The 25,723-nt window shown below is 35.1% G+C and overlaps 1 protein-coding gene across 3 annotated transcripts; it reads right to left on the bottom strand.

Annotated features, from left to right (window-relative positions):
• Positions 1-765: 765 nt before the first annotated feature.
• Positions 766-25,517, bottom strand: LOC129258838 (tubulin alpha chain-like). 3 transcript variants are annotated; one of them, XM_064098610.1, is made up of 7 exons: positions 25,284-25,517; positions 24,735-24,866; positions 18,521-18,593; positions 11,356-11,654; positions 4,632-4,854; positions 3,900-4,048; positions 766-3,440 (listed from the first exon to the last, which is right to left on the bottom strand). In XM_064098610.1, exons 4-7 carry the CDS (start codon positions 11,356-11,358, stop codon positions 2,460-2,462), a joined length of 1,356 nt encoding a protein of 451 aa, XP_063954680.1. In that variant the 5' UTR covers positions 11,359-11,654; positions 18,521-18,593; positions 24,735-24,866; positions 25,284-25,517; the 3' UTR covers positions 766-2,459. The 3 variants fall into 3 exon arrangements, with proteins under 3 accessions (XP_063954680.1, XP_054753052.1, XP_054753051.1); XM_054897077.2 differs by lacking the exons at positions 18,521-18,593; positions 24,735-24,866; positions 25,284-25,517 and having other exon boundaries at positions 11,356-11,999; XM_054897076.2 differs by lacking the exons at positions 11,356-11,654; positions 18,521-18,593; positions 24,735-24,866; positions 25,284-25,517 and adding an exon at positions 5,568-5,859.
• Between the last annotated feature and the right edge of the window lie 206 nt (positions 25,518-25,723).

Raw genomic sequence — 25,723 nt, 5'->3', positions numbered from 1 at the left:
CCTCCCCCCCCCCCAAAAAAAAAAAATGGGGACGTCACATTAGAGCCAAATTATGCTATAAATCATCAATTACAATTGTTCAATTATTTATGCTAACATAGTCTTTTTATTACTCTTATAAAAGTGAATATAGAAAAATGTGTCTGAATTCATATAATAAAAAAAATCTGACAAAAAAATTCGCCTACGTGGAATTCCTACACATTACTTGTTTGCCTTCATATATGTTTTTCTTATTTTTTATGCTTGTATTGAAATTAACTGTACGGTTTTGATGAACATTCCCTTTAACTCAGAATTATATTACACAGCAAAAACACTTTTTAATTTCTATATAACGCTGTTTAGTAGATGAAACAAATTAGTTTAAACAAGTGTTTTTATAAATAAACAAAAAAATTTGTTTTCAATATTTCATTCTCAGTAAATTAAGAATGGTTGTTTAATTTTTTTTAACAATCCCTGTAAGATTTATTTTTAAACAGCGTTGTATAACTTATGTAGCAGCGTTTTTTGTGTGTAAAAACATTATGTGCAGTGCAAAATTACTTTTTTTTATTTTAATAACCATTGTTGTTGTCGTTATCAGTTTGTTTGTGACAACATATTTATCACAGACATACATTTTCCTTCTCAGAATTTTAATAATTCTCCCACTTTACGGGTTCAATCCACAGTCGATTTCAGACGTAAATCGTTTTTATTTTCACAATCGATGAGTCGGCACCTACCGCAAACTTGCAATAAAACTAATTCGCTTCGAAATATAGTTCTTTTATCAACTTTATTTGATATTCAGACACTGACACAGACATGACAACAATAAATCAATAGAATATATTCGAAATAAGCCTCATTGAGTCTCGGTTTTTCACTCTAAGAAGCAGCCTAACTCATCAAATGGCAAAGAAATTACTCTTGAAATGGTCAAAATATATTGGAGAATGTATATCCGACAGAAAAATGAAATTGAAAAAAAATCAGCCCAAATGTTGGGACATTCTAAACAATGATTTTGACAATTGTTTTCGGTGGATTCACATTCACCAACTTAATCGTTTTCAAGAGTGTACGACTCCATAGGAGTTCACAACTCTTCTATGTTGGTGTGAATGTGATGATAGCAGGGTCATGTAAACAAACGCTAGCGAATAATCGTACGCTTGATTTTAACAATTGATTATTCATTGTAGTCAATGTAATCAATCGTAAAGATATTCGTGTACGATGATTGCTGAGCTTCGTGTTATGGACACCAGGGCCCCGTCTTACAAAGAGTTACGATTGATCCGATCAATCGTAATTCTATGGAAATCCATCAGTGTCATAATTCTTTCTACAGGAAATTTGCAAAATGTCCTTTGTAAACAAAGGAGATCACACCAAATTGTCAATAAATCAATGAATTTATGGATATACATTCATATCTATAATTTTTTTGAACAAACATGCATTTTATATGTTGACTTTGCTGGCTTTCCATAGTTGCGATTGATCCGATCAACGACAACTATGGAAAGCCAGCAACGTCAACATCTAAAATGCATGTTAATTCAAAATGTTTTCTAGATATGATGTATATTCATACATTCATTGTTTCCTTTAAAATTTAGTGTGCTTCTTGTTCTTTACAAAGTACATTGTGCAAATTTACTGTAGAAAAAATATGACATTGATGGATTTCCAAAGAGTTAAGATTGATCGGATCAATATTGTAACTCATTGTAAGACGGGACCCTGAAGCGCAGGTTGACGGCTTTGGCGTGTTAAGAGTCGAGGCTTACAAAGAGCAAATTAAACCGGAGAATCTCAAAGAAAGACATTGGCAAGAAACATAGCTAGAGGATTATACATCACACAATCATCATCGACAGAAAGATAGTGTGATCATATAATTTAAGTAGAACATAATCATAAAAATATCACAATATTTGGACTCATTATCATAACATAGTATTCATATTGAAAAAAAATATCTCCCGATTTTTCATAAAATTGTTCAAGATATCATCTGGGAATAGAAGTCTTTTGTGGTGAGTTCACAAACATATTACCCAAATTATGCATAATATCTTTCAATTTAATTTTGAATTACCCCCCCCCCCCATGATGCATTCATTATCAGCTCGGCTGCTTTTCTCTCTCTCTTTCATTTTGATACATACATTTCAACAATCATACCCTACCCCTTTCTCATGAATAAATTCTGGTGTACGTACATTATCAGGTAATAGAAAGTTTAAAGTTTGTTGTTGAGAGAATGTCACGACGAGGCAGTAGAAATAAAATATGGAACATCAATTGGGTCTTGTTTCATAAAACATGTAAAACCTGATGTTTAATACGATAGCTGTTAAAGGCTAATGAAATGATAGTATTTGATTGGTTGATATCAAATTTGTAGTTAAATTGCTTTTTTATAAAAATTTCAGGAAACATAATCCCGATCGTCTGGATATCTAATAGTCTTCCTCTTCCTCCTCTTCTCCTCCTTCGAGAGAGTCGATACCGACTTCTTCGTAGTCCTTCTCGAGAGCAGCCAAATCCTCACGAGCCTCGGCAAACTCTCCTTCCTCCATACCCTCTCCGACGTACCAATGGACGAAGGCACGCTTGGCGTACATTAGATCGAACTTGTGATTCAAACGACCCCAAGCCTCGGCGATGGCGGTGGTGTTGCTCAACATGCAGACGGCACGCTGCACCTTAGCAAGGTCACCGCCGGGGACGACGGTGGGTGGCTGGTAGTTGATACCGACCTTGAAGCCAGTTGGACACCAGTCGACGAACTGGATGCTACGCTTGGTCTTGATGGTAGCGATGGCGGCGTTGACATCCTTGGGGACGACGTCACCACGGTACAGGAGACAGCAAGCCATGTACTTGCCGTGTCGAGGGTCACACTTCACCATCTGGTTCAGAGGCTCGAAGCAGGAAGTGGTGATCTCAGAAACACTGAGCTGCTCGTGGAAAGCCTTCTCAGAAGAGATGACTGGAGCGTAGGTGACTAGGGGGAAATGGATACGGGGGTAGGGCACCAAGTTGGTCTGGAACTCCGTCAGGTCGACGTTGAGGGCGCCATCGAAACGCAGAGAAGCGGTGATGGAAGACACAATCTGGCCGATCAGGCGATTGAGATTCTGGTACGACGGCCGCTCGATGTCGAGGTTGCGTCTGCAGATATCGTAGATCGCCTCGTTGTCGACCATGAAGGCACAGTCGGAATGCTCTAGGGTGGTATGGGTAGTGAGGATTGAGTTGTAAGGCTCGACGACTGCTGTCGAAACTTGAGGTGCTGGGTAGATGGCAAACTCCAACTTAGACTTCTTGCCGAAGTCGACAGAGAGACGCTCCATAAGGAGAGCGTTTAGTCCGGATCCAGTTCCGCCTCCGAAGCTGTGAAAGATCAGGAAGCCCTGAAGACCACTGCAATTGTCCGCCTATAATTAGAAAATTGAAAGGAGACGATGATTACCGTGTAACACCATCTCCTAAATTGCTTTATCAATCCAAGAGCTCATTATCATCAACACGATTTTAGAGTGAGTCTGAGACGATCTGAGAACCTTTACCAGATACCTTCCACGTTTTCGATGAAAATTAAATTTGTGCTTTATTACATTATGGTGATGTCTGTGTTAGAAATGCACGACGTTGTTGACCCAACGCGAATCCTTTTTAAGAAATGTTATTGTAATTAACATCGATTGATTTTTTCTCATGTATTTATCTAAACCTAAATGCGACGGTATACGCCAACGTGTTGGGTTGTAATGGTCTTACACTAAATGGAGTGATATTGTTTTAAACTTATCATCAAATCTCGTACTTTGCCTCAATCTTTTGTACTGGCAACAAAGCTATAAGTATTCATCTTTAAAATAGGGGGGGGGGCTTACCAATCGCCTTATTCTGTCCATGACATTGTCGATGTGTTCCCTACCAATGGTGTAGTGACCACGGGCGTAGTTATTGGCAGCATCCTCCTTACCGGTGATCAGCTGCTCAGGGTGGAAGAGCTGACGGTATACGCCGGTACGAACCTCATCTGAAATGAAAGTAGGTACAACATGAAAAATCTTACTCTTTTAGATGTATTTATGTAAGCGATTTATAAACACAAAGTTACTTTCCGCCTCCTCATTGGTTATAACTTCTCGTTGATATCTTACTTATCTATTTTACAGGTATTTGATCCTTTCGTATAGAAGCCTCGAGCCTTGCATTCCTTGTCATGATATTAGAAACATTGTTGGATGAAAGGTAAATGGTGTACTCGTGTTCGCACTTCATTGTTCTACCCTTAAAATCGTACCTTCTCTCCCCATAGTACCTCAGCTCACTTCTTCGACTCCAAGTCGGGAGCAATGCTACTGAGGGGGTGAGTGGGCGACTCTCCGGCCCATATTATTTTGTAGGTAGTGCAAGAAAAAGGAAAAGAAAGAAAGAAAAAGAAGGAGGTAGAAAACTAGAGGATAATAAAAAGTTAGCCTAGGTCATCGACATGTAACTCCATCATGAAAAATGACGTCATAATAGATCGTCATGAGCACCCCTCCCCCATTAAAATACCATGTCACCGTGTCTGCCGCAAGTGCTTGGAAAATAATGTAAGGGGTAACGAATCTTACCTACGACAGACGGTTCGAGATCGACGAAGACGGCACGGGGGACGTGCTTCCCGGAGCCGGTCTCGCTGAAGAAGGTGTTGAAGGCATCGTTCTCCTTGCCGACAGAGGTGTCTGAAGGCATCCTGCCATCGGGCTCGATGCCGTGCTCAAGGCAGTACAACTCCCAGCAGGAGTTGCCCATCTGGACTCCGGCTTGGCCGACATGGATGGAGATACATTCACGCTGTGGTAAACAAAATTACGAAATGAAAGTAAAAATGGTTAAGTATCGATTAAATTCCCTAAAATGAGTTTCCGGTGATTATCATTACAGCGTCCTCGTCACCTGACCAGAAATACAGACAACGTCAATTATGTTCCATTTTGTTAATAATCGCCGTTTTCTTTACCAAGATCGACCCGGTAGCTTTTTGGTGCGTACTGCATGATATCAATTGTTTTCCATGGTTTCAGGGGCAACATGCAACCTGTACGCATAATTGTTATGTTTCTTTATTGGTCGTGGAATTAACTTAACCAAATCGTCTTTGTTTTTTAAGTTTCCAATTGTCGGCTCTGTAACATAAAACGCTAGGGTAATCGAAGTGTCGTCGGCAACACAAATGTTGTAAAACTAAAAAGACATGGGTGTGTTTTAAGTTGCAATGAAGTCAAAAGTGCTAGCTCCCCCCCCCCCCCTCCCCCTCTCTCTCTCTCTCTCTCGGTCTCTGTACAACGGGAAGTTTGACAGATTTATGCAAATTTTACTACATATGGGGGCGCTCTTCATAAAATAGCACTCGTAAAAAATTGACGGTCACAAACTGGAATTGGTTGTTGTCGAAAGCGAAGTCGTACACTTGTTGCAAAAAAGACCGTAGACGATCAGACCAAAATGAATTGAATCTACAACAAGAATTATATGCAAACGATGAGCATGATAATAAATGCATTTACCTGTGGAGCCTGCTTTGTGTAAAGTTTCGTAATTTTCTCCATGGTACAAAAATCGTTTCCTCAATAAAAATGATAATCGGCCTCCAGACATAAAAATCCTTATACCTTTCTCGGAATTTCCTCGTCTCTTGCCAAAAATATATAAATTCTGTCGCATAAATTTCCAATGTAATCCATACAACTCTTCTCGACGTTGTGGGTGAAATATTAGTAATGACTTGCCTATGTAGGATTCCAGGCAGGGTCCCTTCATATTAAGGTGGTGTTAAGGATACTACAGATTAGGAGTAAGACGTTTCTTAAATTGGATATTTTGAATCACTTCCGCGACAGGTTGCATGTATGGTGTGACACGGGATTTTGCTAATTACCATGCGGGGAAAGAGTCACACATGCAGCACAGACATTCGGCATTTTGCCACGTTTGAAAAAAATAATGCGTGGCACCTACAGCCGTCGTGTGACATGTAATGTCGAGTCCGGGCCCCTGACTTCTATACATTTTAAAGAGATAAAATTATTACTTCGTTCATCAAATTTACACATTTGCTTGGTATACAGTCTTACGAGATGAAAATCATGATAAGCTTTTAAGATAAGTTAACTTACAGTAATCATGATAATAATATTTTAATGGTGAAATACAATAGTTCGATTTCAAGCATAAAGGGGGAATACTTCTTCATGTTTAGAGTTCAGATGACTAACTTCTATTAGGCAATCATGGAATAAAGTCACCCCCATGGCCAAACGTGTGACTCTTTAGAGGGAGGGGCACATAAGTTCGAAAGGCTGGATAATGGTATCCAGACAGGCAATGCGTGTGTGGGTAGTGGTGAGTGTGTTTATTTATTGGGCACTCAACCAACACATTTTATTATATATTTTGGGGGTGGGGGTGAATACCTATCATCATTTTCAATAAAATCAACCGACTTTCGATCAGACTGTATCTCGTGTGTGATAATTTGAATAATGATATCTCAATAATTGAGTGGCATTCAATACAAATAGTCACTGTCCGAAATATGTTAATATATATTTAAAAATAAAGATGTTCGAATGGTATATGTACTAGCATTATTTCAATAGTTTCATATAATTATGTATATCCTATCCAAAATGATTGCAATCATATGAATATTAACATGTTATCTGCTCCATTTATTGAGAGATCTTATCAAACGAAAGAAAGAAAAAAACTTACAACGCAAACAATGCATATTGATGTTGTAAATCTTATGTATCATCGCGTATAGCGTTCTTATAGTGGATTGTAATGCCAGTTTATATCATATTCATGACTTCCTTGATCCAATGTCAATTGACACACATCGGATGATCCCGGCAAACGGGACAATGGTCATGATGGTAGCGTCATTTCCTGTTTATACTTACGTCTTTTTCTTTCTTCCTTTTCACCATATTTGTTGTTTTTGTTTTTATGTTTTTGGTATTGTTGTTTTTGTTCTTGTTCTTGTTCTTCCTCCTCCTCTTCTTCTTCTTCTTGCTGCTGCTCAATCCTAATCAGATGGGGAGGGGGGCTAGGGGCCTCGAGTTAGAACCTTTGCCTCCATCCGACCCTTGCTTTTAAAATATTTTGCTGCCAGAAAAAAACCTTCTTTTTATTCAATCTCCACCCTGCCCTCACTCTCTCCCACTTTCTCACCCCCCCCCCCCCCCTCTCTCTCTCTCTTACTAATTTTGCTGTCATATTAAGAGCAAATGACATCACGTGACTCACCAGGGTAGTTTAGAATTAAAAGGCGTTTCCGGAAGACATAAAGCCACAAGCGTGAGGCCACAAACCCTTGTTAAAGGACAAGTCCACATCACCAAAAAGTTGATGTGAAAAAGGGGAAAATATCAGATTGGCATAACGCTGAAAATGTTATCAAATCCCATACAAAGGTTAGGACATCAAAGCTTTTGCTTATATAAAAAAGTAACAGTTATATGCATATACTGCACTCTTAAAACAAATCAGTCAAATTGACTAGACCAGTAGTCAGCTGGGTGCAACTGATATGACAATCACTGATAGTCACATTTCTGACATATATTCTAGTCAAAAATTACTCTGTTCTGGTAAAATATGACTAGAAAACAGGGGCCGCGGAACGGTTTTCAAAGTGGGGGGGGGGGGGCTGACCATGCAAAAAATCACAATCATAATGGTCATTTTTACGTTTTTGTACACGGTTTTGGAAAAAAGTGGGGGAGCCCCCCCCCCCCTTGGAAAATAGTCAAATATGACTAAAATAACAGTTGCAACCAGCTGACCCTATTAACTAGTCATTTTTGACTGATTTGTTTTTAGAGTGTGGTCGGTATGTAAGCAAGCAAGCCCATGATGTCACACACACGACCACTTTTTCTTTTGTGTTTTATTGTCAGAAATATAAAATATCAATGTCCTCCTTAGTATAATGATGTAAACATTAAAAAAGTTTAATTCCTCCCTGAACGTTTATTGTAATTTATTGTGACTTTTTTTTTTTTTTAAGTCTTCTTAATGTCAAATTTGCAAAAAGTTGAAATGCTATATAATTCAAACAATAAAATGATAAAGAAATGGTGAGTGAGTGGCGTCATAGATTTGTGGATTACTTGTTTTAAGTTTGTCTTCTGTGTCCGTCTCGATTTTTGTATAGAGTTGTATATATATAGTTTGTTTATAATTAGTATTGAAACTAAGTTTAGGGGCGTGCCTTCTCTACAAGCTTTTGCTTTTCTTGGCAAGTCCCTCCGTTCATTTCTTGTTTCTTTTCATTGATAAAATTACTGCAACAAATTGTAGTTCTGTTTAATTTATATTCAACATTTGTTACGAAATTTCATTGATTTGTCTGTATTATCGATTATATTGAATATGTATTGTTTCTTTGATTATATTTTGAAAAAAATTGTTGAACGGAAATAAAATCTAAATCTAAATCTAAATCTACCCCTGTGTCGTGCGTATATAACTGCTTTATTTAAATATTGTAATATATTGTAAAATCTGACGGCTTTCTTATTTTACATTTGATTTTGATGAAATATCAAGTGTTATGTTTGTTAGCCTTTTAATCATATTTTTATCTGGTTTTTTTTTTGGGGGGGTGTCCTGTAATAATGCAGTAAATGTCAGAGTCTGCAAGGAAAGACTATAAAGTAAGTATATCCCCACAAAGACAGCTTCATCGATAAAATAATAGTGCTGAAAATTGGGCTCCCATCAAGGGCTTTAAAATTGTCGAGTTATATATTTTTTTCTTATTGCTCTTCAAAAGAAGTAATTTTATTTGCGGTTGAATCCTCTTGTTTTAGGGCCGATCTTTGAAATGTCTGTATTATTTTCTATGTCCTCGTACTTGGCATTGTGACCGTGAAAAGAAGAATGAATGATATTTATTAATCAATCCTCGAGGACGATAAACTAGTATTTTCAGTTTCGTTTTCAATTATAACTTAATTACTATGTCATGACCCTCAAGATGGTACTGCGTACATGTATGTGTTGCAATTTCCTTAAAGGGATGGTTCGGGCTGAAAATATTTATATCTAAATAAATAGAGTAAAATTCATAGAGCAAAATGCTGAAAATTTCATCGGATAACAAATAACAACGTTATTGAATTTTAAAGTTTATAAAAATTTTGTGAAAACAGTCATATATGCACATCGTCATGAATATTCATTAGGCGGGCAGATGATATCACATCCCAACTTTCCTTTTTCTTATGTTATTACATGAAATCATAAATGTTTCATATTTTCATACATGTATGAACGATGTGTCTCCGTTATGATGAAATAAGTTGCGGCAATAAATAACTAATGCACTTAATCAATTGTCAATCCAATTGTTTTTGTTCTTGGTAGATACATTTTGAATTAACCTAATTTCATGCAATAAAATACAAAAGAACAAGAAGGGATATGACATAATCAGCCCACCTACTGAATATTCATAAAGGCATGCCTAGAACTCTGTAATCGGAATAATGCAAATCTTTAAAATTCAATAACTTCGTTATTTGTTATCCGATTTTGATCAAATTTTCAGCATTTTGCTCTGTGAATTTTACTCTATTTATTGAGATAGAAGTATCTCCAGCCTGGGCCATCATTTTAAAGTTTACAGTTCTTTTTTCATCAAAAACACATATACTTTTGTTATCAGCAGTATCATTTTGCGTAGGAACTAGATGGTTTTTTCAACCCTTCTATTGAACGCATCACGAGAAAATCAAACGTAAATTTCGGCCTATATTGAATTACTATTATCCATTAACAATGCATAGCCCATAATTCATAACGACTGAAGCTACAAATCGAGATATGGAATATTGGTTTTACAAATATATCATCATAAATATAAAAGAGAAAATTGTTCGAAAATCAATCGAATATCAAATCTGAAAGATGAAAAACTCTTATTAAACTTGACTTGGTATACCTCGTGCGAATAGTATGCGAGTATAATCATGACTAGCAATCGAAAGTGTATTATTTTTCAACCATTTTGAACAAGTCGTGTTTAAAGTCAAGTGCAAAACCAGGAAATGTTTTTCTTTGTAAAAACGAATGACTGAACAGATCTAAGATTTACAACCCCTTCTTTTTCACAAAACTCTCTAACAAGCATTAAAAGGACTGCATATGGTCTCACCTCAAAAAGGAGGCAGATTCGGAATAACTTTCTGATAAGCAAACAAACTATTATTTAATCGATTGAATAACTTATTCATTTGTTTATTTAAAACGGTTTATTTTCAAAATTGGATGTTATTCGCAGCCTTGTGGGCGAAATTCTTTACACACAAAAAAAGCAAACAAAATTACACCAATAAAATTTCAGTACGTAAATATCATATTTTTGCATAATGTCAAGGCGGAGAGCAGAAGCGGGTATCACTCCCAGATCCAAATGGGCGCTTTCATAAAAGAGGATACACTATACAATATTATCCACTGAAATCTCTCACGTCCCTGCTGAAACCAGACGAAAGGGGCCATAGATGCCCCTTCCCCGTTCCCAATCTTATCTTATCATTCACAACTGATTAAAAATGTTAAAGTTTCACTTGTATGCGGAAGTGTATACACAGGCTATAGTTCTTGTAAACAACAAAACTAAAGTATCAAATTAAAAAAGGTCAAAATGGCAGAGGAATATTGACGTTTTGGCAATGGTGACAGAGCGGTTCTGAATCCTGTCTACACGATTTAGCTACCATTTTTTAAATACTATTTAAGAGTGTACATTATTCATTGCGTGTTTCAAAGTGAAGAACTGCTGACGGTTGCAAATTCGTTATAAGAGAAGGCAATATGTTATATGCTGTATATTTTGTATTCGTATCATACGAAACAAACAAATACAGAAAAATAGGGAAACACAAACAACAAACAAATGCCCTTAGCCAATGCCTAGCCAATTGCTACCATTCTAAGTCATTTTATTAGTCACGTCTGTTCCAATTCAACTATTTAGCAGACATGTCGGGAGGGTTATCTATATTCATCGTTCTCTAAAAATAAAACGTATATGTCTTAAAGGGTGCAGAATGGGACCACATTTTCAAAACGTAAACTATGTTCACCTCATATGATCAACATTAATGGCCCGACTTAAACAATCATCGAATTGAGCAATATAATCTTCAGATTATTACTAAGTTCCAATAAAGCTAGCATTCGAAAATGCTGTCTTCGAATAATGATTTGTCACTCTAGCTTTCCAGAGTGAACATAATACATCATGAACAAAACGAATAGGACTGTATGATGTTGACTTACCATATTGGTGGATATTTAGACTCAACAACTAAGAATAATTGAAGAAGAAGAAGACGGTTATTTTGGTATTTTCGATGGATAAAAGTTCCTGCGTCTTCTCAGAACCGTCTTCGATGGGCGGACCAAGAAGCGAGAGGGTGCTGGAAGCGAGCTGAGTATATCAGAAGTGAGTTTGGTTTATCGGCTGGCGCAAGGTTTTATACTAACTTTTAACATCCGGGGTTAACCAACGCCAGGAACAGGAAGGGGTGATTTGGGAATCGTTTTAAATGGATGGTCCGGGCTGGAGATATTTATATCTAAATAAATAGAGTAAAATTCATAGAGCAAAATGCTGAAAATTCATCAAAATAGGATAACAAGTAACGAAGTTGATGAATTTTAAAGTTTGTCAATATTTTGTGAAAACAGTTATATGCACATCGTCATGAATATAATAATAGTCAGTTCTTGTTTAGCGCATAACACATTATAAATAACGTCTCTATGTGCTTCCAAAGGACTTGGATATTATTACCCTGGCTTTAGCCCCGCAGCCTTTCACAGCGCTGTGGCATTTCAAGGAATAAATTCCTGCCAGGGTTGAGTAAATTTCTTGCTGAAGGAAACTACGCCATGGCTGGGATTTGAACCCACGAACCTCTGTTTCATATGAGGCGCCGAATGTACCAATATTATATAGAACAATTATTTGTTATATAATCATTATTTATTAAATAATAACTATTATTTATATATAATTTACATTTTATTTGTAAATAACTACTATTATATAAAATATAATTTCTAATTATTTATATATAATTCCAAGTAATACTTCATTATTTGTAAATAATAATAGTTCGACATTCCATTATTTATAAATAATGATTATTTGTTTTTCATTATTTATAAATAATGATTATTTGTTTTTCATTATTTATAAATAATGATTATTTGTTTTTCATTATTTACAAATAATGATTATTTGTTTTTCATTATTTATAAATAATGATTATTTGTTTTTCATTATTTATAAATAATGATTATTTGTTTTTCATTATTTACAAATAATGATTATTTGTTTTTCATTATTTATAAATAATGATTATTTGTTTTTCATTATTTACAAATAATGATTATTTGTTTTTCATTATTTATAAATAATGATTATTTGTTTTTCATTATTTACAAATAATGACTATTTGTTTTTCATTATTTATAAATAATGATTATTTGTTTTTCATTATTTATAAATAATTTGTTGAGTTTTCCATTATTTATAAATAATGATTATTTGTTAAATAATGAAAACGTCTACTTCATTATTTATAAATAATTTTTTCGAGTGCACCATTATTCTCATTATTTATAAATAATCATTATTTAATGTTCGAGTTTTCCATTATTTATAAATAAAGATTATTTGTTAAATAATGAAATATCTACTTCATTATTTATATAAATAATAATTTTGTTTCAATATCCCATTATTTATAAATAATCATTATTTATAAACAATTTTTACAGTTTGCCATTATATACAAATAATCATTATTTATATACAAATAACCATTATTTATTAAATAATGCCATTATTTATTAAATAATGCCATTATTTATTAAATAATGGAAAACTCGCTATAACATGCATATGTGGGACCGCCCATGATATGAATATTCATGATGCGATTTCCTTTTTCGTGATTTTTCTTCACAAATTTTTGTCCATTTCCTCTTCATAATGACATTTCTTGAAGCAATTTTCTAGGGATATGGTCTGATTGTAATATTCTTCATTTTCTATATAACTTCGTCTTCGTAGAAATATCAAAAAGTGTAATTTTATACGATTTTTCCTACAGTTCACAATCCCCATAGGCGCGCGTGTATCGTAGGGACAACCGGTGAATCGACGGAGTGCTCTTCATCGAAATACTACGTTGGTTGGTCCCCGGAAGTGGCGGGCGGAATTTAGCCCGAATCCTCGATGGAAGTCGATCAAGTGCACATGAGCTGAGAGAGTGAAATATCAGTGTACTTGTACAGGCCCTTCTACTTTTTATAAATATTTCTAAATACAGTTCTAATAATGCACTTCAAATACATTTTGGAGTGTCTGTTTGAGGCGTTTAAGCGTTTGGGGCGATTTCACCCTGGCCCCAAAATGCTCGCAACGACAATACGGGGGCATGATGACCCCTAAATTTTTAAAAACTTATTTTTCTATTGAAAATTATCACAAAATTCACCAAAAGTGTGCACGAAAGCCTTCGTATTTCACTTTTAAAACTCCAAAAAGTGCCCAAATGACAAGCTTGGTCGCTTCGCTGTGTCGCTTTCAACTTGAGAACGTTTACGCGTCTGCTTCCCCCCCCCCCCCTCCTCCGAAAGAAATTCTGTATACGGCCATGCTCTAAAGAGCCTGGCACATTGATTTATGTATACTTCATTTTCATTATTTTTATCTCATTATCATCATGGCCTTACGCAGAATTTTTTCCGGGGGGGGGGGGTGGGGGGAGCAGGACGCGCGTAAACTTTCTAATAAAAATCTTGAAAAAGCGAAGCGACCAAGCTTGTCATTTGAGCTTGGTCGCGTCGCTGTCTCGCTTTACGCGCGTCCTAGCTGCTCCCCCCCCCCCCCGGTAAAAATTCTGTGTAAGGCCATGATGATAATGTGATAAAAATAATGAAAATGAAAAGTACATATAAATCAATGTGCCATATGCTCTTTTGAGCATGGCCGTTCACAGAATTTCTTTCGGGGGGTGGGGGCAGACGCGCGTAAACGTTCTCAAGTTGAAAGCGAGACAGCGAAGCGACCAATTAAGCTTGTCATTTGGGCTTGGTCCCGTGGCTATCTCGCTTTCAAGATTTTTTTGAGAAAGTTTACGCGCGTCATGCTCCGGCCCCGGCCCCCCTGGAAAAAATTCTGCGTAAGGCCATGTTGATAATGAGATAAAAGTAATGAAAATGAAAGTATACATAAATCAATGTGCCAGGCTCTTTAGAGCATGGCCGTATACAGAATTTCTTTCGGAGGAGGGGGGGGGGGGAAGCAGACGCGTAAACGTTCTCAAGTTGAAAGCGACACAGCGAAGCGACCAAGCTTGTCATTTGGGCACTTTTTGAAGTGAAATACGAAGGCTTTCTTGCACACTTTTGGTGAATTTTGTGATAATTTTCAATAGAAAAATAAGTTTTTAAAAATTTAGGGGTCATCATGCCCCCGTATTGTCGTTGCGAGCATTTTGGGGCCAGGGTGAAATCGCCCCAAACGCTTAAACGCCTCAAACAGACACTCCAAAATGTATTTGAAGTGCATTATTAGAACTGAAACTTATCTCTACACCAGGAAAAATTAACTTAACAAAAAAAGCAACAAGAAATATTTATAAAAAGTAGAAGGGCCTGTACAAGTACACTGATATTTCACTCTCTCAGCTCATATGCACTTGATCGACTTCCATCGAGGATTCGGGCTAAATTCCGCCCGCCACTTCCGGGGACCAACCAACGTAGTATTTCGATGAAGAGCACTCCGTCGATTCACCGGTTGTCCCTACGATACACGCGCGCCTATGGGGATTGTGAACTGTAGGAAAAATCGTATAAAATTACACTTTTTGATATTTCTACGAAGACGAAGTTATATAGAAAATGAAGAATATTACAATCAGACCATATCCCTAGAAAATTGCTTCAAGAAATGTCATTATGAAGAGGAAATGGACAAATATTTGTGAAGAAAAATCACGAAAAAGGAAATCGCATCATGAATATTCATATCATGGGCGGTCCCACATTTGCATGTTATAGCGAGTTTTCCATTATTTAATAAATAATGGCATTATTTAATAAATAATGGCATTATTTAATAAATAATGGCATTATTTAATAAATAATGGTTATTTGTATATAAATAATGATTATTTGTATATAATGGCAAACTGTAAAAATTGTTTATAAATAATGATTATTTATAAATAATGGGATATTGAAACAAAATTATTATTTATAAATAATGAAGTAGATATTTCATTATTTAACAAATAATCTTTATTTATAAATAATGGAAAACTCGAACATTAAATAATGATTATTTATAAATAATGAGAATAATGGTGCACTCGAAAAAATTATTTATAAATAATGAAGTAGACGTTTTCATTATTTAACAAATAATCATTATTTATAAATAATGGAAAACTCAACAAATTATTTATAAATAATGAAAAACAAATAATCATTATTTATAAATAATGAAAAACAAATAATCATTATTTGTAAATAATGAAAAACAAATAATCATTATTTATAAATAATGAAAAACAAATAGTCATTATTTATAAATAATGAAAAACAAATAATCATTATTTATAAATAATGAAAAACAAATAATCATTATTTGTAAATAATGAAAAACAAATAATCATTATTTATAAATAATGAAAAACAAATAATCATTATTTATAAATAATGAAAAACAAATAATCATTATTTGTAAATAATGAAAAACAAATAATCATTATTTATAAATAATGAAAAACAAATAATCATTATTTATAAATAATGAAACACAAATAATCATTATTTATAAATAATGGAATGTCGAACTATTATTATTTACAAATAATGAAGTATTACTTGGAATTATATATAAATAATTAGAAATGATATTTTATATAATAGTAGTTATTTACAAATAAAATGTAAATTATATATAAATAATAGTTATTATTTAATAAATAATGATTATATAACAAATAATTGTTCTATATAATATTGGTACATTCGGCGCCTCATAGTTTCAAAGTCCGGAGACTAATCCACTGGGCCACAACGCTCCACATATTCATTAGATGGACTGATGATGTCATACCCCCACTTTCTATTTTCTTATGTTATTACATGAAATCATAAATGTTTCATTTTTTCATACATGTGTATAACGTGTCTCCATTATGATGAAACAAGTTGCGGCAATATTTGATCACTTAATCGGTTGTCAATCCAATTGTTTTAGTTCTTGGTAGAAAATGTTTGAATTAACCAAATGTCATGTAATAAAATACAAAAGAAAAAGTGGGGATATGACATCATCAGCCCACCTAATGAATATTCATAAAGACATGCCTAGAACTGTTTCACCAGAATAATGCGAATCTTTATCATTAATAACTTCCTTATTTTTTATCCAATTTTGATCAAATTTTTAGCAATTTGCTTTGTGAATTTTACTCTATTTATTGAGATATAAATATTCCCAGCCTCGACCATCCCTTTAAAGGACAGGCGAGTCACTTCCAAGAAAATGTTTAATTTTTATTTACCTCGATTTTTTTTATGAAAATGAACTTGTTAATTGAATTTTAGGAAATCTACAGCTTGTATATGCCTATGATATTGGCAATTTCGTGGATGAAAAGGAGGGGAATAGGCGAAGATCCATTCCTATACTTACAAAAAAGGATAAATTTGAGACCCCATCCCCCTTCCAATTTCGATGACATATGTATTTGGTGACACGACAATTGCTCTGGGCTTATATTTCGTCTAAGATATAGGGTTAGGTTTTTTAGGATAGGGCATATTCATGATATTGTTAAATCGAGGATTACATTTGGTCATTTCATTAGTGGGGGAGTTGTGGTCCATTGGTTAAGACTCATCTTTCAATCTGAAGGACGTGGGTTCGATTCCAAGCCATGGCGTGTTTTCCTTCAGCAAGAAATTTATCCACATTGTGCTGCACTCGACCCAGGTGCGGTAGATGAGTTTCCGGCAGGAAGTAATTCCTCAAAAAACTGGTGAGCACCGGAATTAGTAGGCTAGCTTAGTCGGGGTAATACAGGAGCGCCTTGAGCAGCTAGCAAGGTGGATACGTGCGCTATACAAATCCTATATCATTTATTTATTTACTTATTATTTATTAGTGTGTGGAATTTACAGCGGATCAATATTGTCGCAGGAACAAAATTAATGTCATGTAACCGTATATTAACCAATGGATTACTCGTAAGTGTCTAATCAATTTTTGTTGGTGAATTGGGTGTAGCAGCTTCACATGTTCAATTCAATTCAATTCTTTATTCCATTTCCTTTCAAAACAAAATACAAAGTAATACAAATCAAATACAATTTTACAGACGAGCATTCTTACTTTGTAAAACAAAAAACAGTATAATATTGAGCATAAATGGAAATGAGGGGGGGGGTCCACTAAAAAGCAAAGCTTGTACACCATGTACACTGTAAAAAAATGATGTGCTAATTTAGCAATTACAGTGCTTGTATAGTGACTGCACTACAAGTGCTGATTTTCTAGTTTAAATTTGAACTAGAAAATCAACACTCGCAGTGCAGTCACTATAACAAGCACTGTAAGTGCTAAATTAGCACTTCATTTTTTACAGTGTAAAGTGTGGATCCCCTTTTAGATATTATAGGCTCAATTAAAATTCGTTATTCAGCAATGATAGCACAAATATTATAATATAAAAAATTATCTCATTGATCTATTGTCGATCTGTTTATTAAAGGGATAGTCCGGGCTGAAAATATTTATATCTAGATAAATAGAGTAAAATTAACAGAGCAAAATGCTCAGAATTTCATCAAAATCGGATAACAAATAACAAAGTTATAGAATTTTAGAGTTTATCATTATTTTGTGAAAACAGTTATATGCACATCGTCATGAATATTCAATAGATGGGCTGATGATGTCACATCCCCACTTTCCCTTTTCTTATATCATTACATGAAATCATAAATATTTCATTTTTTCATACAAGTGTAAATGACGTGTATCCATTATGATGAAATAAGTTGCAGCAATAAATAACTAATGCACTTAATCAGCTGTCAATCCGATTGTTTTAGTTCTTGGTAGAAAAATTTTGAATAAACCTGATTTCATATAATAAAATACAAAAGAACAAGTGGGGATATGACATCATCGGCCCACCTAATGAATATTCATAAAGACATGCCTGGAACTGTTCCACCGGAATAATGCATATCTTTAAAATTCAATAACTTTGCTATTTGTTATCTGATTTTGATCAAATTTTCAGCATTTTGCTTTGTGAATTTCACTCTATTTATTGAGATAAGTATATTTCCAGCCTGGACCATCCCTTTAAGATCTTGGGTCAGTTCCATAACGTAATACACTTACTTAGCATTATATTAACTGTGGTATAGCAGGGCCCTGCATCCAATCAAATGCGAGATTTCATTGGTAGCTATACCTGCAGAATGACAGTTACTGTTATCTAAAGGCCACCGCACACCTTACGACTGTTCGCGATCCGATTTTGTAACAAATCGCATTTTGCTCATTTTCTGAAAATGTGAATGGAACATCAATCAATAAATCAATCTAACAGTCAATCAAAGAAACAATCAGTCAGTCAATCAATGAATTAATTAATCAATCAATTAATCAATTTTAGAGTTTATTTGGAGTAAGGGGTGCATGGATTCAGAAATAATCGCAAGCAGTCTTGTGAAGAAAAAAATGAGGAGGGACTCATTTCGATTATATAAATGGAATTTATCTCAACACTATTCCATGTATCTGAATCCTCCTTCAATATATCTAGGTTGGAATTAAGCTCAAAATATCTAAAATAATATTGAGAGCGTGAATTGTATATCTTATAATCAAATAATGAAGATTAATATTAAGAGAGTGTTGTGGCAGAACGTTTGTCACGATGTGTGTACTTATCACGGATATGTGACATTAAACAAAACCAAAACCTGTTTCCCCTCGATTTTTCTTACATGACAGTGGCATGATAATTTTTTTATTACGGGGGGGGGGGGATTTATTGGATCTCATGACGGACATATATAAACAACCCGAAAATGGTGATTTAATTCGTGCTATTTGCACTTTCATTTTCAAAACATTTTGGGGACATATCTATCATATTTTTGGTTATTCATTATTTTTATTGATATTCTCTGTGCAATATTTGCAATATTCTATTTGGACCTTCCTATCGCAGTTGTATTTTGTACCTTGACATCGAGACTTGGAAAAAATGCATTTTTAATATACGTGTGTTTTGACTGGATTAAAATTTATTGAAATTGAATTGGGATATATAGCTACCCCCACTCTTACTTTTTTTTTTTTATCTCAGTGGACAATGATCTAAGTTCCATGATAACAATTCAAAGAAGAACATGAAGGACACTTGCCTTTGCAGGAAATAACAATAAGAGGAAAACACGTTGCCGGAAGTGATTGTTTGTAGATTATCATCAGGAAGGAAACATGGGAAGGCTATGGTAGCCCGTGATAAATGGTAAATGGTAAAACTATTTCCCGGTGCAATACATATGCTTCAACTCCCCATATGCTAATGTACACAATTTTAAAATGGAGGAGGAGTCCCCCCCCCCCCCCCTCGCGGTCACTGCCAATGCACAATACCAAGAATTAATTACAGCGAGTATATGGTTTAGTGTAATATCATAGTCTATATGGAATACTTAGAAAGGTCAATTAGGATTAATAAGAAAAGATATTGATTGGGTCTTTTAACGCAGAAATTTAACACTATCAAATCTAATAGTAGCCATTTTCTCCTATGAAAATCGCAAGCTTTTATTCGGCAGGTTCATTTGTTTAGAACCAGACCGCCATGACGCCATAGTCCAGTCAATCTAGCCAGAATAGGGGGGTAACCCACCACTAATTGCAACACAAGATATTCCACTGATATGCTTTCCAGGAAGGTCCCCTAAACAACATACTAAAAGTCCCAAGAAATCCAAGCAGTGGAAATTTATGAAATTTGCATATTATGCAAATTAGCCATGAAAAATTAGAAAAAGAAGGGAAATAATCCAAAGATTACAAATTAAATGTCCAAAATAATTTAATTTGAATGGTAATTCATGATAAATAACTGAATTCAATGTTTTTAATCAAAAGTGCAAAAAATTCTACCTCATTTGCATATTATGCAAATAAGCATCCTTAAATTGAAAAAATGTCAAGATATTGTGAATTTTCTCATATAGACTGCTTGAAAACATTTCATTAATGTTGACATTAATATGCTACTATATCACTAAGCATGAGAATTCATCCCAATGCCTGAAAATTAATTTGCATATTATGCAAATTAGCCATTATAAATAATAGAAAATTAGGAAATTAATCCAAAGATTACAAATTAAATGTCCACAGCAAGTAATTTTGAACAAAAGTTCATGATGAATAAATAAGTTCAATGTCTTTATTTAAAAAATCAAGCAAATCTGCCTCATTTGCATATTATGCAAATAAGTATCCTTATATGGAAAATGTAAAGATATTTCGATTTTTATCACATTGACTGCAGTGAAAACATTTCAGTTTTTCAAATTAATATGCTGCTATCACTAAGCATTCAAATCTATCATAATATGATTTATATTCAAGGAAAAATACTGGAAATACATTCTTCGCTTCCTAATCGTTAGTCTGACAAGATGATGGGATTGGCAAGAACAAAGCACAGTATTTGAATTGGTGTGTAGTTTGTTAGAGTTGACAACCCTTTCTTATGTGGATGGGAACGACTTAGACTTTCTTGAAATTTCACCGCATAAACATGATAAAGTGAGGCCAGGAAAAGCAAACTTATGGCAGGTAAGATCTGATGAGTAGTCTCATTAAGAAGTGCAGCAGAGATTCCGTCTGGCCTAGTAGCTTCATGCAGGTTTTCTTTAACATTTTCTTCAGTAGTCTGGCTACACCTGCTTGACTAAACAATATGTTATCTGGCCATATCTGGGTCAGGACTGGGTCCCAGGACTTCAGCGTCATCATCATCATGATCAGTGGTGAATACTAAGACTAAAAATGTTTGCCTTCCTTTAATAATGATATTCCAATGTAGTCATAGCTATAGATATTAAGGGCTTCCAACATGCTAATTGTTACAGCCTGGATCATTGTCAATCCGGTCAACAAATTATGTATTATAGGCTTGTCTACAAACCCTCTTATGGTCCTCTTTAATGCATTGTAGCAATTCTGAGCTTTACCTTACTGATGGTTTTGGAGCTCTAAAATGTGCAAGCCTTCCTAGCCTTTCTCTAAAACTCTTGACATCTTCCGACACAACTTATGTCCATTGTCTCATTGAGGCAACTTGTGTCGGAAGAAGACATGGTTAACGGTGTGTTCCTGTTAAAGTCCTCTTGATTGGCATTCAGTCTCCTATGCTCGACTTGTCGGATTTCAGTACAGAGAGTTGTATATATGATTGTCCAAAGTACATCTGCATGACACTATCAAAGTCAGCATTCCTCCAGAAGAACGTCCTTAGTTGTACCATAAAATGTTCATTCCTCTGGACAACCTCACAGTATACCCATGAGTAGCACATTGTGGCAAATAAATCCTGGAAGTGGTACACACTATCTAATCAATGTTGGATGGTATTTGATGGTGATGTTAAGGGTGTTCCATTATGTTGTGTCCTCTTGTTGGAAAGGCAATAATCTGGCTTAGTCCTCCATCAGGTTTGTTCATTGTCTCACTGAGGAATTTCTGTTTACCATAAATATCAGGAAATTAATATTATTATTTGCATACGACTTACTTAGAAACTATAGCTTTAATATTTGGAGATGGTTGCCATAGGAGATCAAAGAGGAAAGAACAGAAAATGGATGCTTCATCATGAAGCAGCAACTGGATTCAGCAAGAACGTCTAATCACGATTCCTGTATCTGAGAAAGATGCCTATAATGCACTCTAAGCCTTCAGCATGAATTTATGAATGGCTTTCATGTCGCTCGTATAGGCAAATGCCCATTGTTACTCTTATTAAGCATGCCCAGAGATCTTGTGATCCAAGCAAGTACTCATATTCACCACCAAGACAAGTGATGATGATGATGATGATGATGATGGGTTCTTGTAAAGCGCCGGTATCCGCCTCAGCTGGGCGCTCATGGCGCTTGCTCAAAAATAGGAAATATCTCACAAATTTCAATGTCTTCAAACAGTGCTTAGATCATCATTCAGTTCAAGTACTGTCCTAGTAATGCTACAATTGAGTTATTCTTGTCTTGGGATAATGTTGGAGTGGGGAACAGAAAGGTCTTCAGGTAAGACTCAAAAGTTGATTGTGTCTCTGCTCTCCTGATAAATTGGGGAAGGCTATTCCACAGCTTTGGTCCAGAGATGTAGAAGGCTCTGTCACCCCAGGTTGTGTGGCTGAGAGATTCCCTCAGCAATGCTTGAGCTGCTGATCTGAGACTGCGTGTTGGTCTATGCTGAGATAAGAGCTCTGAGATGTAGGGTGGAGATTTATCGTTAAGCGCTTTGAATACAAGGACCCCAAGTTTATAAGCGAATAGGTGTGCTACAAGGACCAAATATTCGAAGCTAATGGGCTTTTATTTGTACGGGTGTGACATCTTGTGCTGATCACTTGGCAATCCAGGAGTTGCTAGCGTGAACTATACTCGCAAGAAACGCAAAGTCTCTACAAAGTCAAGAAGAGAGCAAGACTTGGATGGAAATAATGAAGCATTCAAGGAGTGGGATCCATGTAGAATGGACTCCTCATTGTACAATATGAGTGGGGTAACTGCTCCTGACAAAAGTCAATATCAACCAAGCAAGAAGTGTAGGGAAGGTCATCATGGTTAATACACATAATCTACATGGAATTTTAGAGGAAAGTATCACTTATGTGGTTCCTTGAATATTTATAACATGTCGGATGCTTATTTGCATAATATGTAAATTACACTTCAGATATTAAGCTGATTATTAATGTATTAGCCATTCTTAGTGATCACATCATATTGATCTAGACTGAAATGTTTTCATAACTGTTTTTGTGAGAAAAATAAAAATTTCTTGATTTTTTTCCATATAAAGATGCTCATATATATGCAAATGAGGTAGATTTATTTACGATTTTTTTTTTTCATTTGAAAATAAATAAATTTGTAAAACTTATCATGGGCTTCAGTTCAATTCGTATTGATTTCTGCACTTGATTTCCAATATTTTGATTATTTTCCTTATTTGTAATTTATTATTGCTAATTTGCATAATATGCAAATTTTGTGATTTTCCATATGCTTGTATATTTAAAGGAGAATGAAACCCTTGGAGCAAGTTAGCTTTTGTGAAAGCAGAAAAATCAAAGAATAAGATCAACAAAACTTTGAGTAAAATAGGACTAGCAATAAAAGAGTTATGAGCATTTGAATGTCGAGATCACTAATGCTATGGAGATCCTCCCATTGGCAATGCGACCAAGATCTGTGATGTCACACACGTACAACTCTCCCATTTGGACACTGAAAATATACCCCAAAACATCTCTTTTTGCTCATTCTAATCATATGACAAACGATTCATCAATGATATAATGTTGTGAAACCTCTGTACTTGTCATCTCATAAAGAGAACACCTCACCTTGTGATAGACTCTATAAAAGTGAGAATATAAGTGAAATAAGTACTAAAGTAATGAGGGAGTTGTACGTGTGTGATATCACAGATCTTGGTCGCATTGCCGTTGGGAGGATCTACATGGCACTAGTGATCTCAATATTCGAATGCTCATAACTTTCTTATTATTCATTCAATCTTCCTCAAACTTTCAACAATATGTTTCTTTGATTTTTCTCTTTGATATGGATTCAGCTGGTTTCAAGGGTTTCATTCTCCTTTAAGGACTTTTAATATGGTGTTTAGGAAACCTTCCTGTAAGGTATTGCCATATTCCAATTTCAATAGATAATATACTTGCAATTTTTTAGGGATGTATCACCGGTGTGTTTTCTTGAATATTTATAACATGTTAGATACTTTTATTTGCATAATATGCAAATTACACTACAGACACCAAGCTGAATACAAATGTATTCAAAGTCCTTAGTGATTGCAGCATGTAAATTCCAACATTAATGAAATTTTCAAGCAGATAATGAGAGAAAAATCACAATACCTTGACATTTTTCCATATAAGGATGCTTATTTGCATATTATGCAAATGAGGTAGATTTTTTTGCACTTTTGACAAAAAACATTGAATACAGTTATTTATCATGAATTTTCGCTCAAATTGAATTGTTTTGGACACTCAATTTGTAATCTTTGGGCTATTTTCCTTATTTTTCTAACTTTTTATGGCTAATTTGCATAATATGCAAATTTCATAAATTTCCACTGCTTGGATTTCTTGGGACTTTTAGTATGTTGTTTAGGGGACCTTCCTTGAAAGCATTGCAGTGGAATATCTCGTGTTGCAATTAGTGGTGGGTCAAACCCTATATTGACTGGACTACCATGGCAACTTACGTCATCGCTTCGGTTCTCTATAGTACGCTAATCATTTTTTTTAAACAATGCTCACCTAGTTACCAGGAAGAGTTGCGTTTCCATTTATTTAAATACAGGATAAAAGAGCATCCCTCGCTCACGAGCGAAGGCGTAGAAGCCGCGGCCGGGGATCGAACCCCCGGACCTCCAATGTATAGTCAAGCGCCTTAAGGCCACCGCACACCTTACGACTGTTCGCAATCCGATTTTGGAACAAATCGCATTTTGCTCATTTTCTGAAAATGTGAATGGAACATATCATTTTATTTAAGGTTAAAATTAATTGAAAGAATACTAATATAACCATTTTGAAAGACTACAAGCCTTTATTTTGGAGTAAAGGCCAAATTAGTTTCAAATCGTAGCCAATCGTACGACTGCTATGACGTCATTACGACTAGATATTAAATTCGCTTTTATTCTAAGAAGGATGATAGCATAGTCACAGATTTGTACATAGGTATTCGTACGATGATTTAGAACATTACATAGTAAGATATTCCAAGTCTCAATATTAGCATCAAATTATACTACATTTTATTCTGCAATCGGGTCGCAGACCAATCATAAGGTGTGCGGTCGCCTTTAGACCACTCGGCCACGGCACCTCCGCATTGGCAGAACCACACTGCAAAAACTCTGGTGTTGATTTAACACCAGCCCGGAATCTATATATGTCCACACCAGAGAAGTGTTAAACAATTAACACCAGTTTCGTTTTGGTCTAACACCATAGGTGTTTATACAACACCAGTTAGTATTAGAACAGCATCGGTTTGATTTCAAACTGGTGTTGTTTCAATACTTCTCTGGTGTGGACATAATTTATAGATTCTGGGTTGGTGTTAATCAACACCGGAGTTTTTGCAGTGCATCAGTCGATTAATCGATTTGGAGTCAGTGTCTATTATGTGACTGGGCTTCATGCTATGAATTGTCGACAATGGACAATCAAAGCCGATAGAGGGCCAATCCGTCAAAGAATCGCATGACTACATTGAGGTCCGTTAAATAATTTATGTG

This window comes from Lytechinus pictus, chromosome 4 (genome assembly GCF_037042905.1).
Source record: "Lytechinus pictus isolate F3 Inbred chromosome 4, Lp3.0, whole genome shotgun sequence".
NCBI classification, from domain to species: Eukaryota; Metazoa; Echinodermata; class Echinoidea; order Temnopleuroida; family Toxopneustidae; genus Lytechinus; species Lytechinus pictus.
Note: the sequence above shows the minus strand (reverse complement) of the source record. Positions and strands in the feature narration are given on the sequence as shown.

Bases quoted from the DNA above. Each gene is read 5' to 3' on its own strand.
- LOC129258838 (XM_054897076.2), bottom strand. From the start codon at position 5,609: ATGGAGAAAATTACGAAACTTTACACAAAGCAGGCTCCACAG. The intron at 4,855-5,567 runs GTAAATGCATTT...TGTTTACCACAG, and splicing joins ACACAAAGCAGGCTCCACAG to CGTGAATGTATCTCCATCCA. The intron at 4,049-4,631 runs GTAAGATTCGTT...CTTTCATTTCAG, and splicing joins TCTCGAACCGTCTGTCGTAG to ATGAGGTTCGTACCGGCGTA.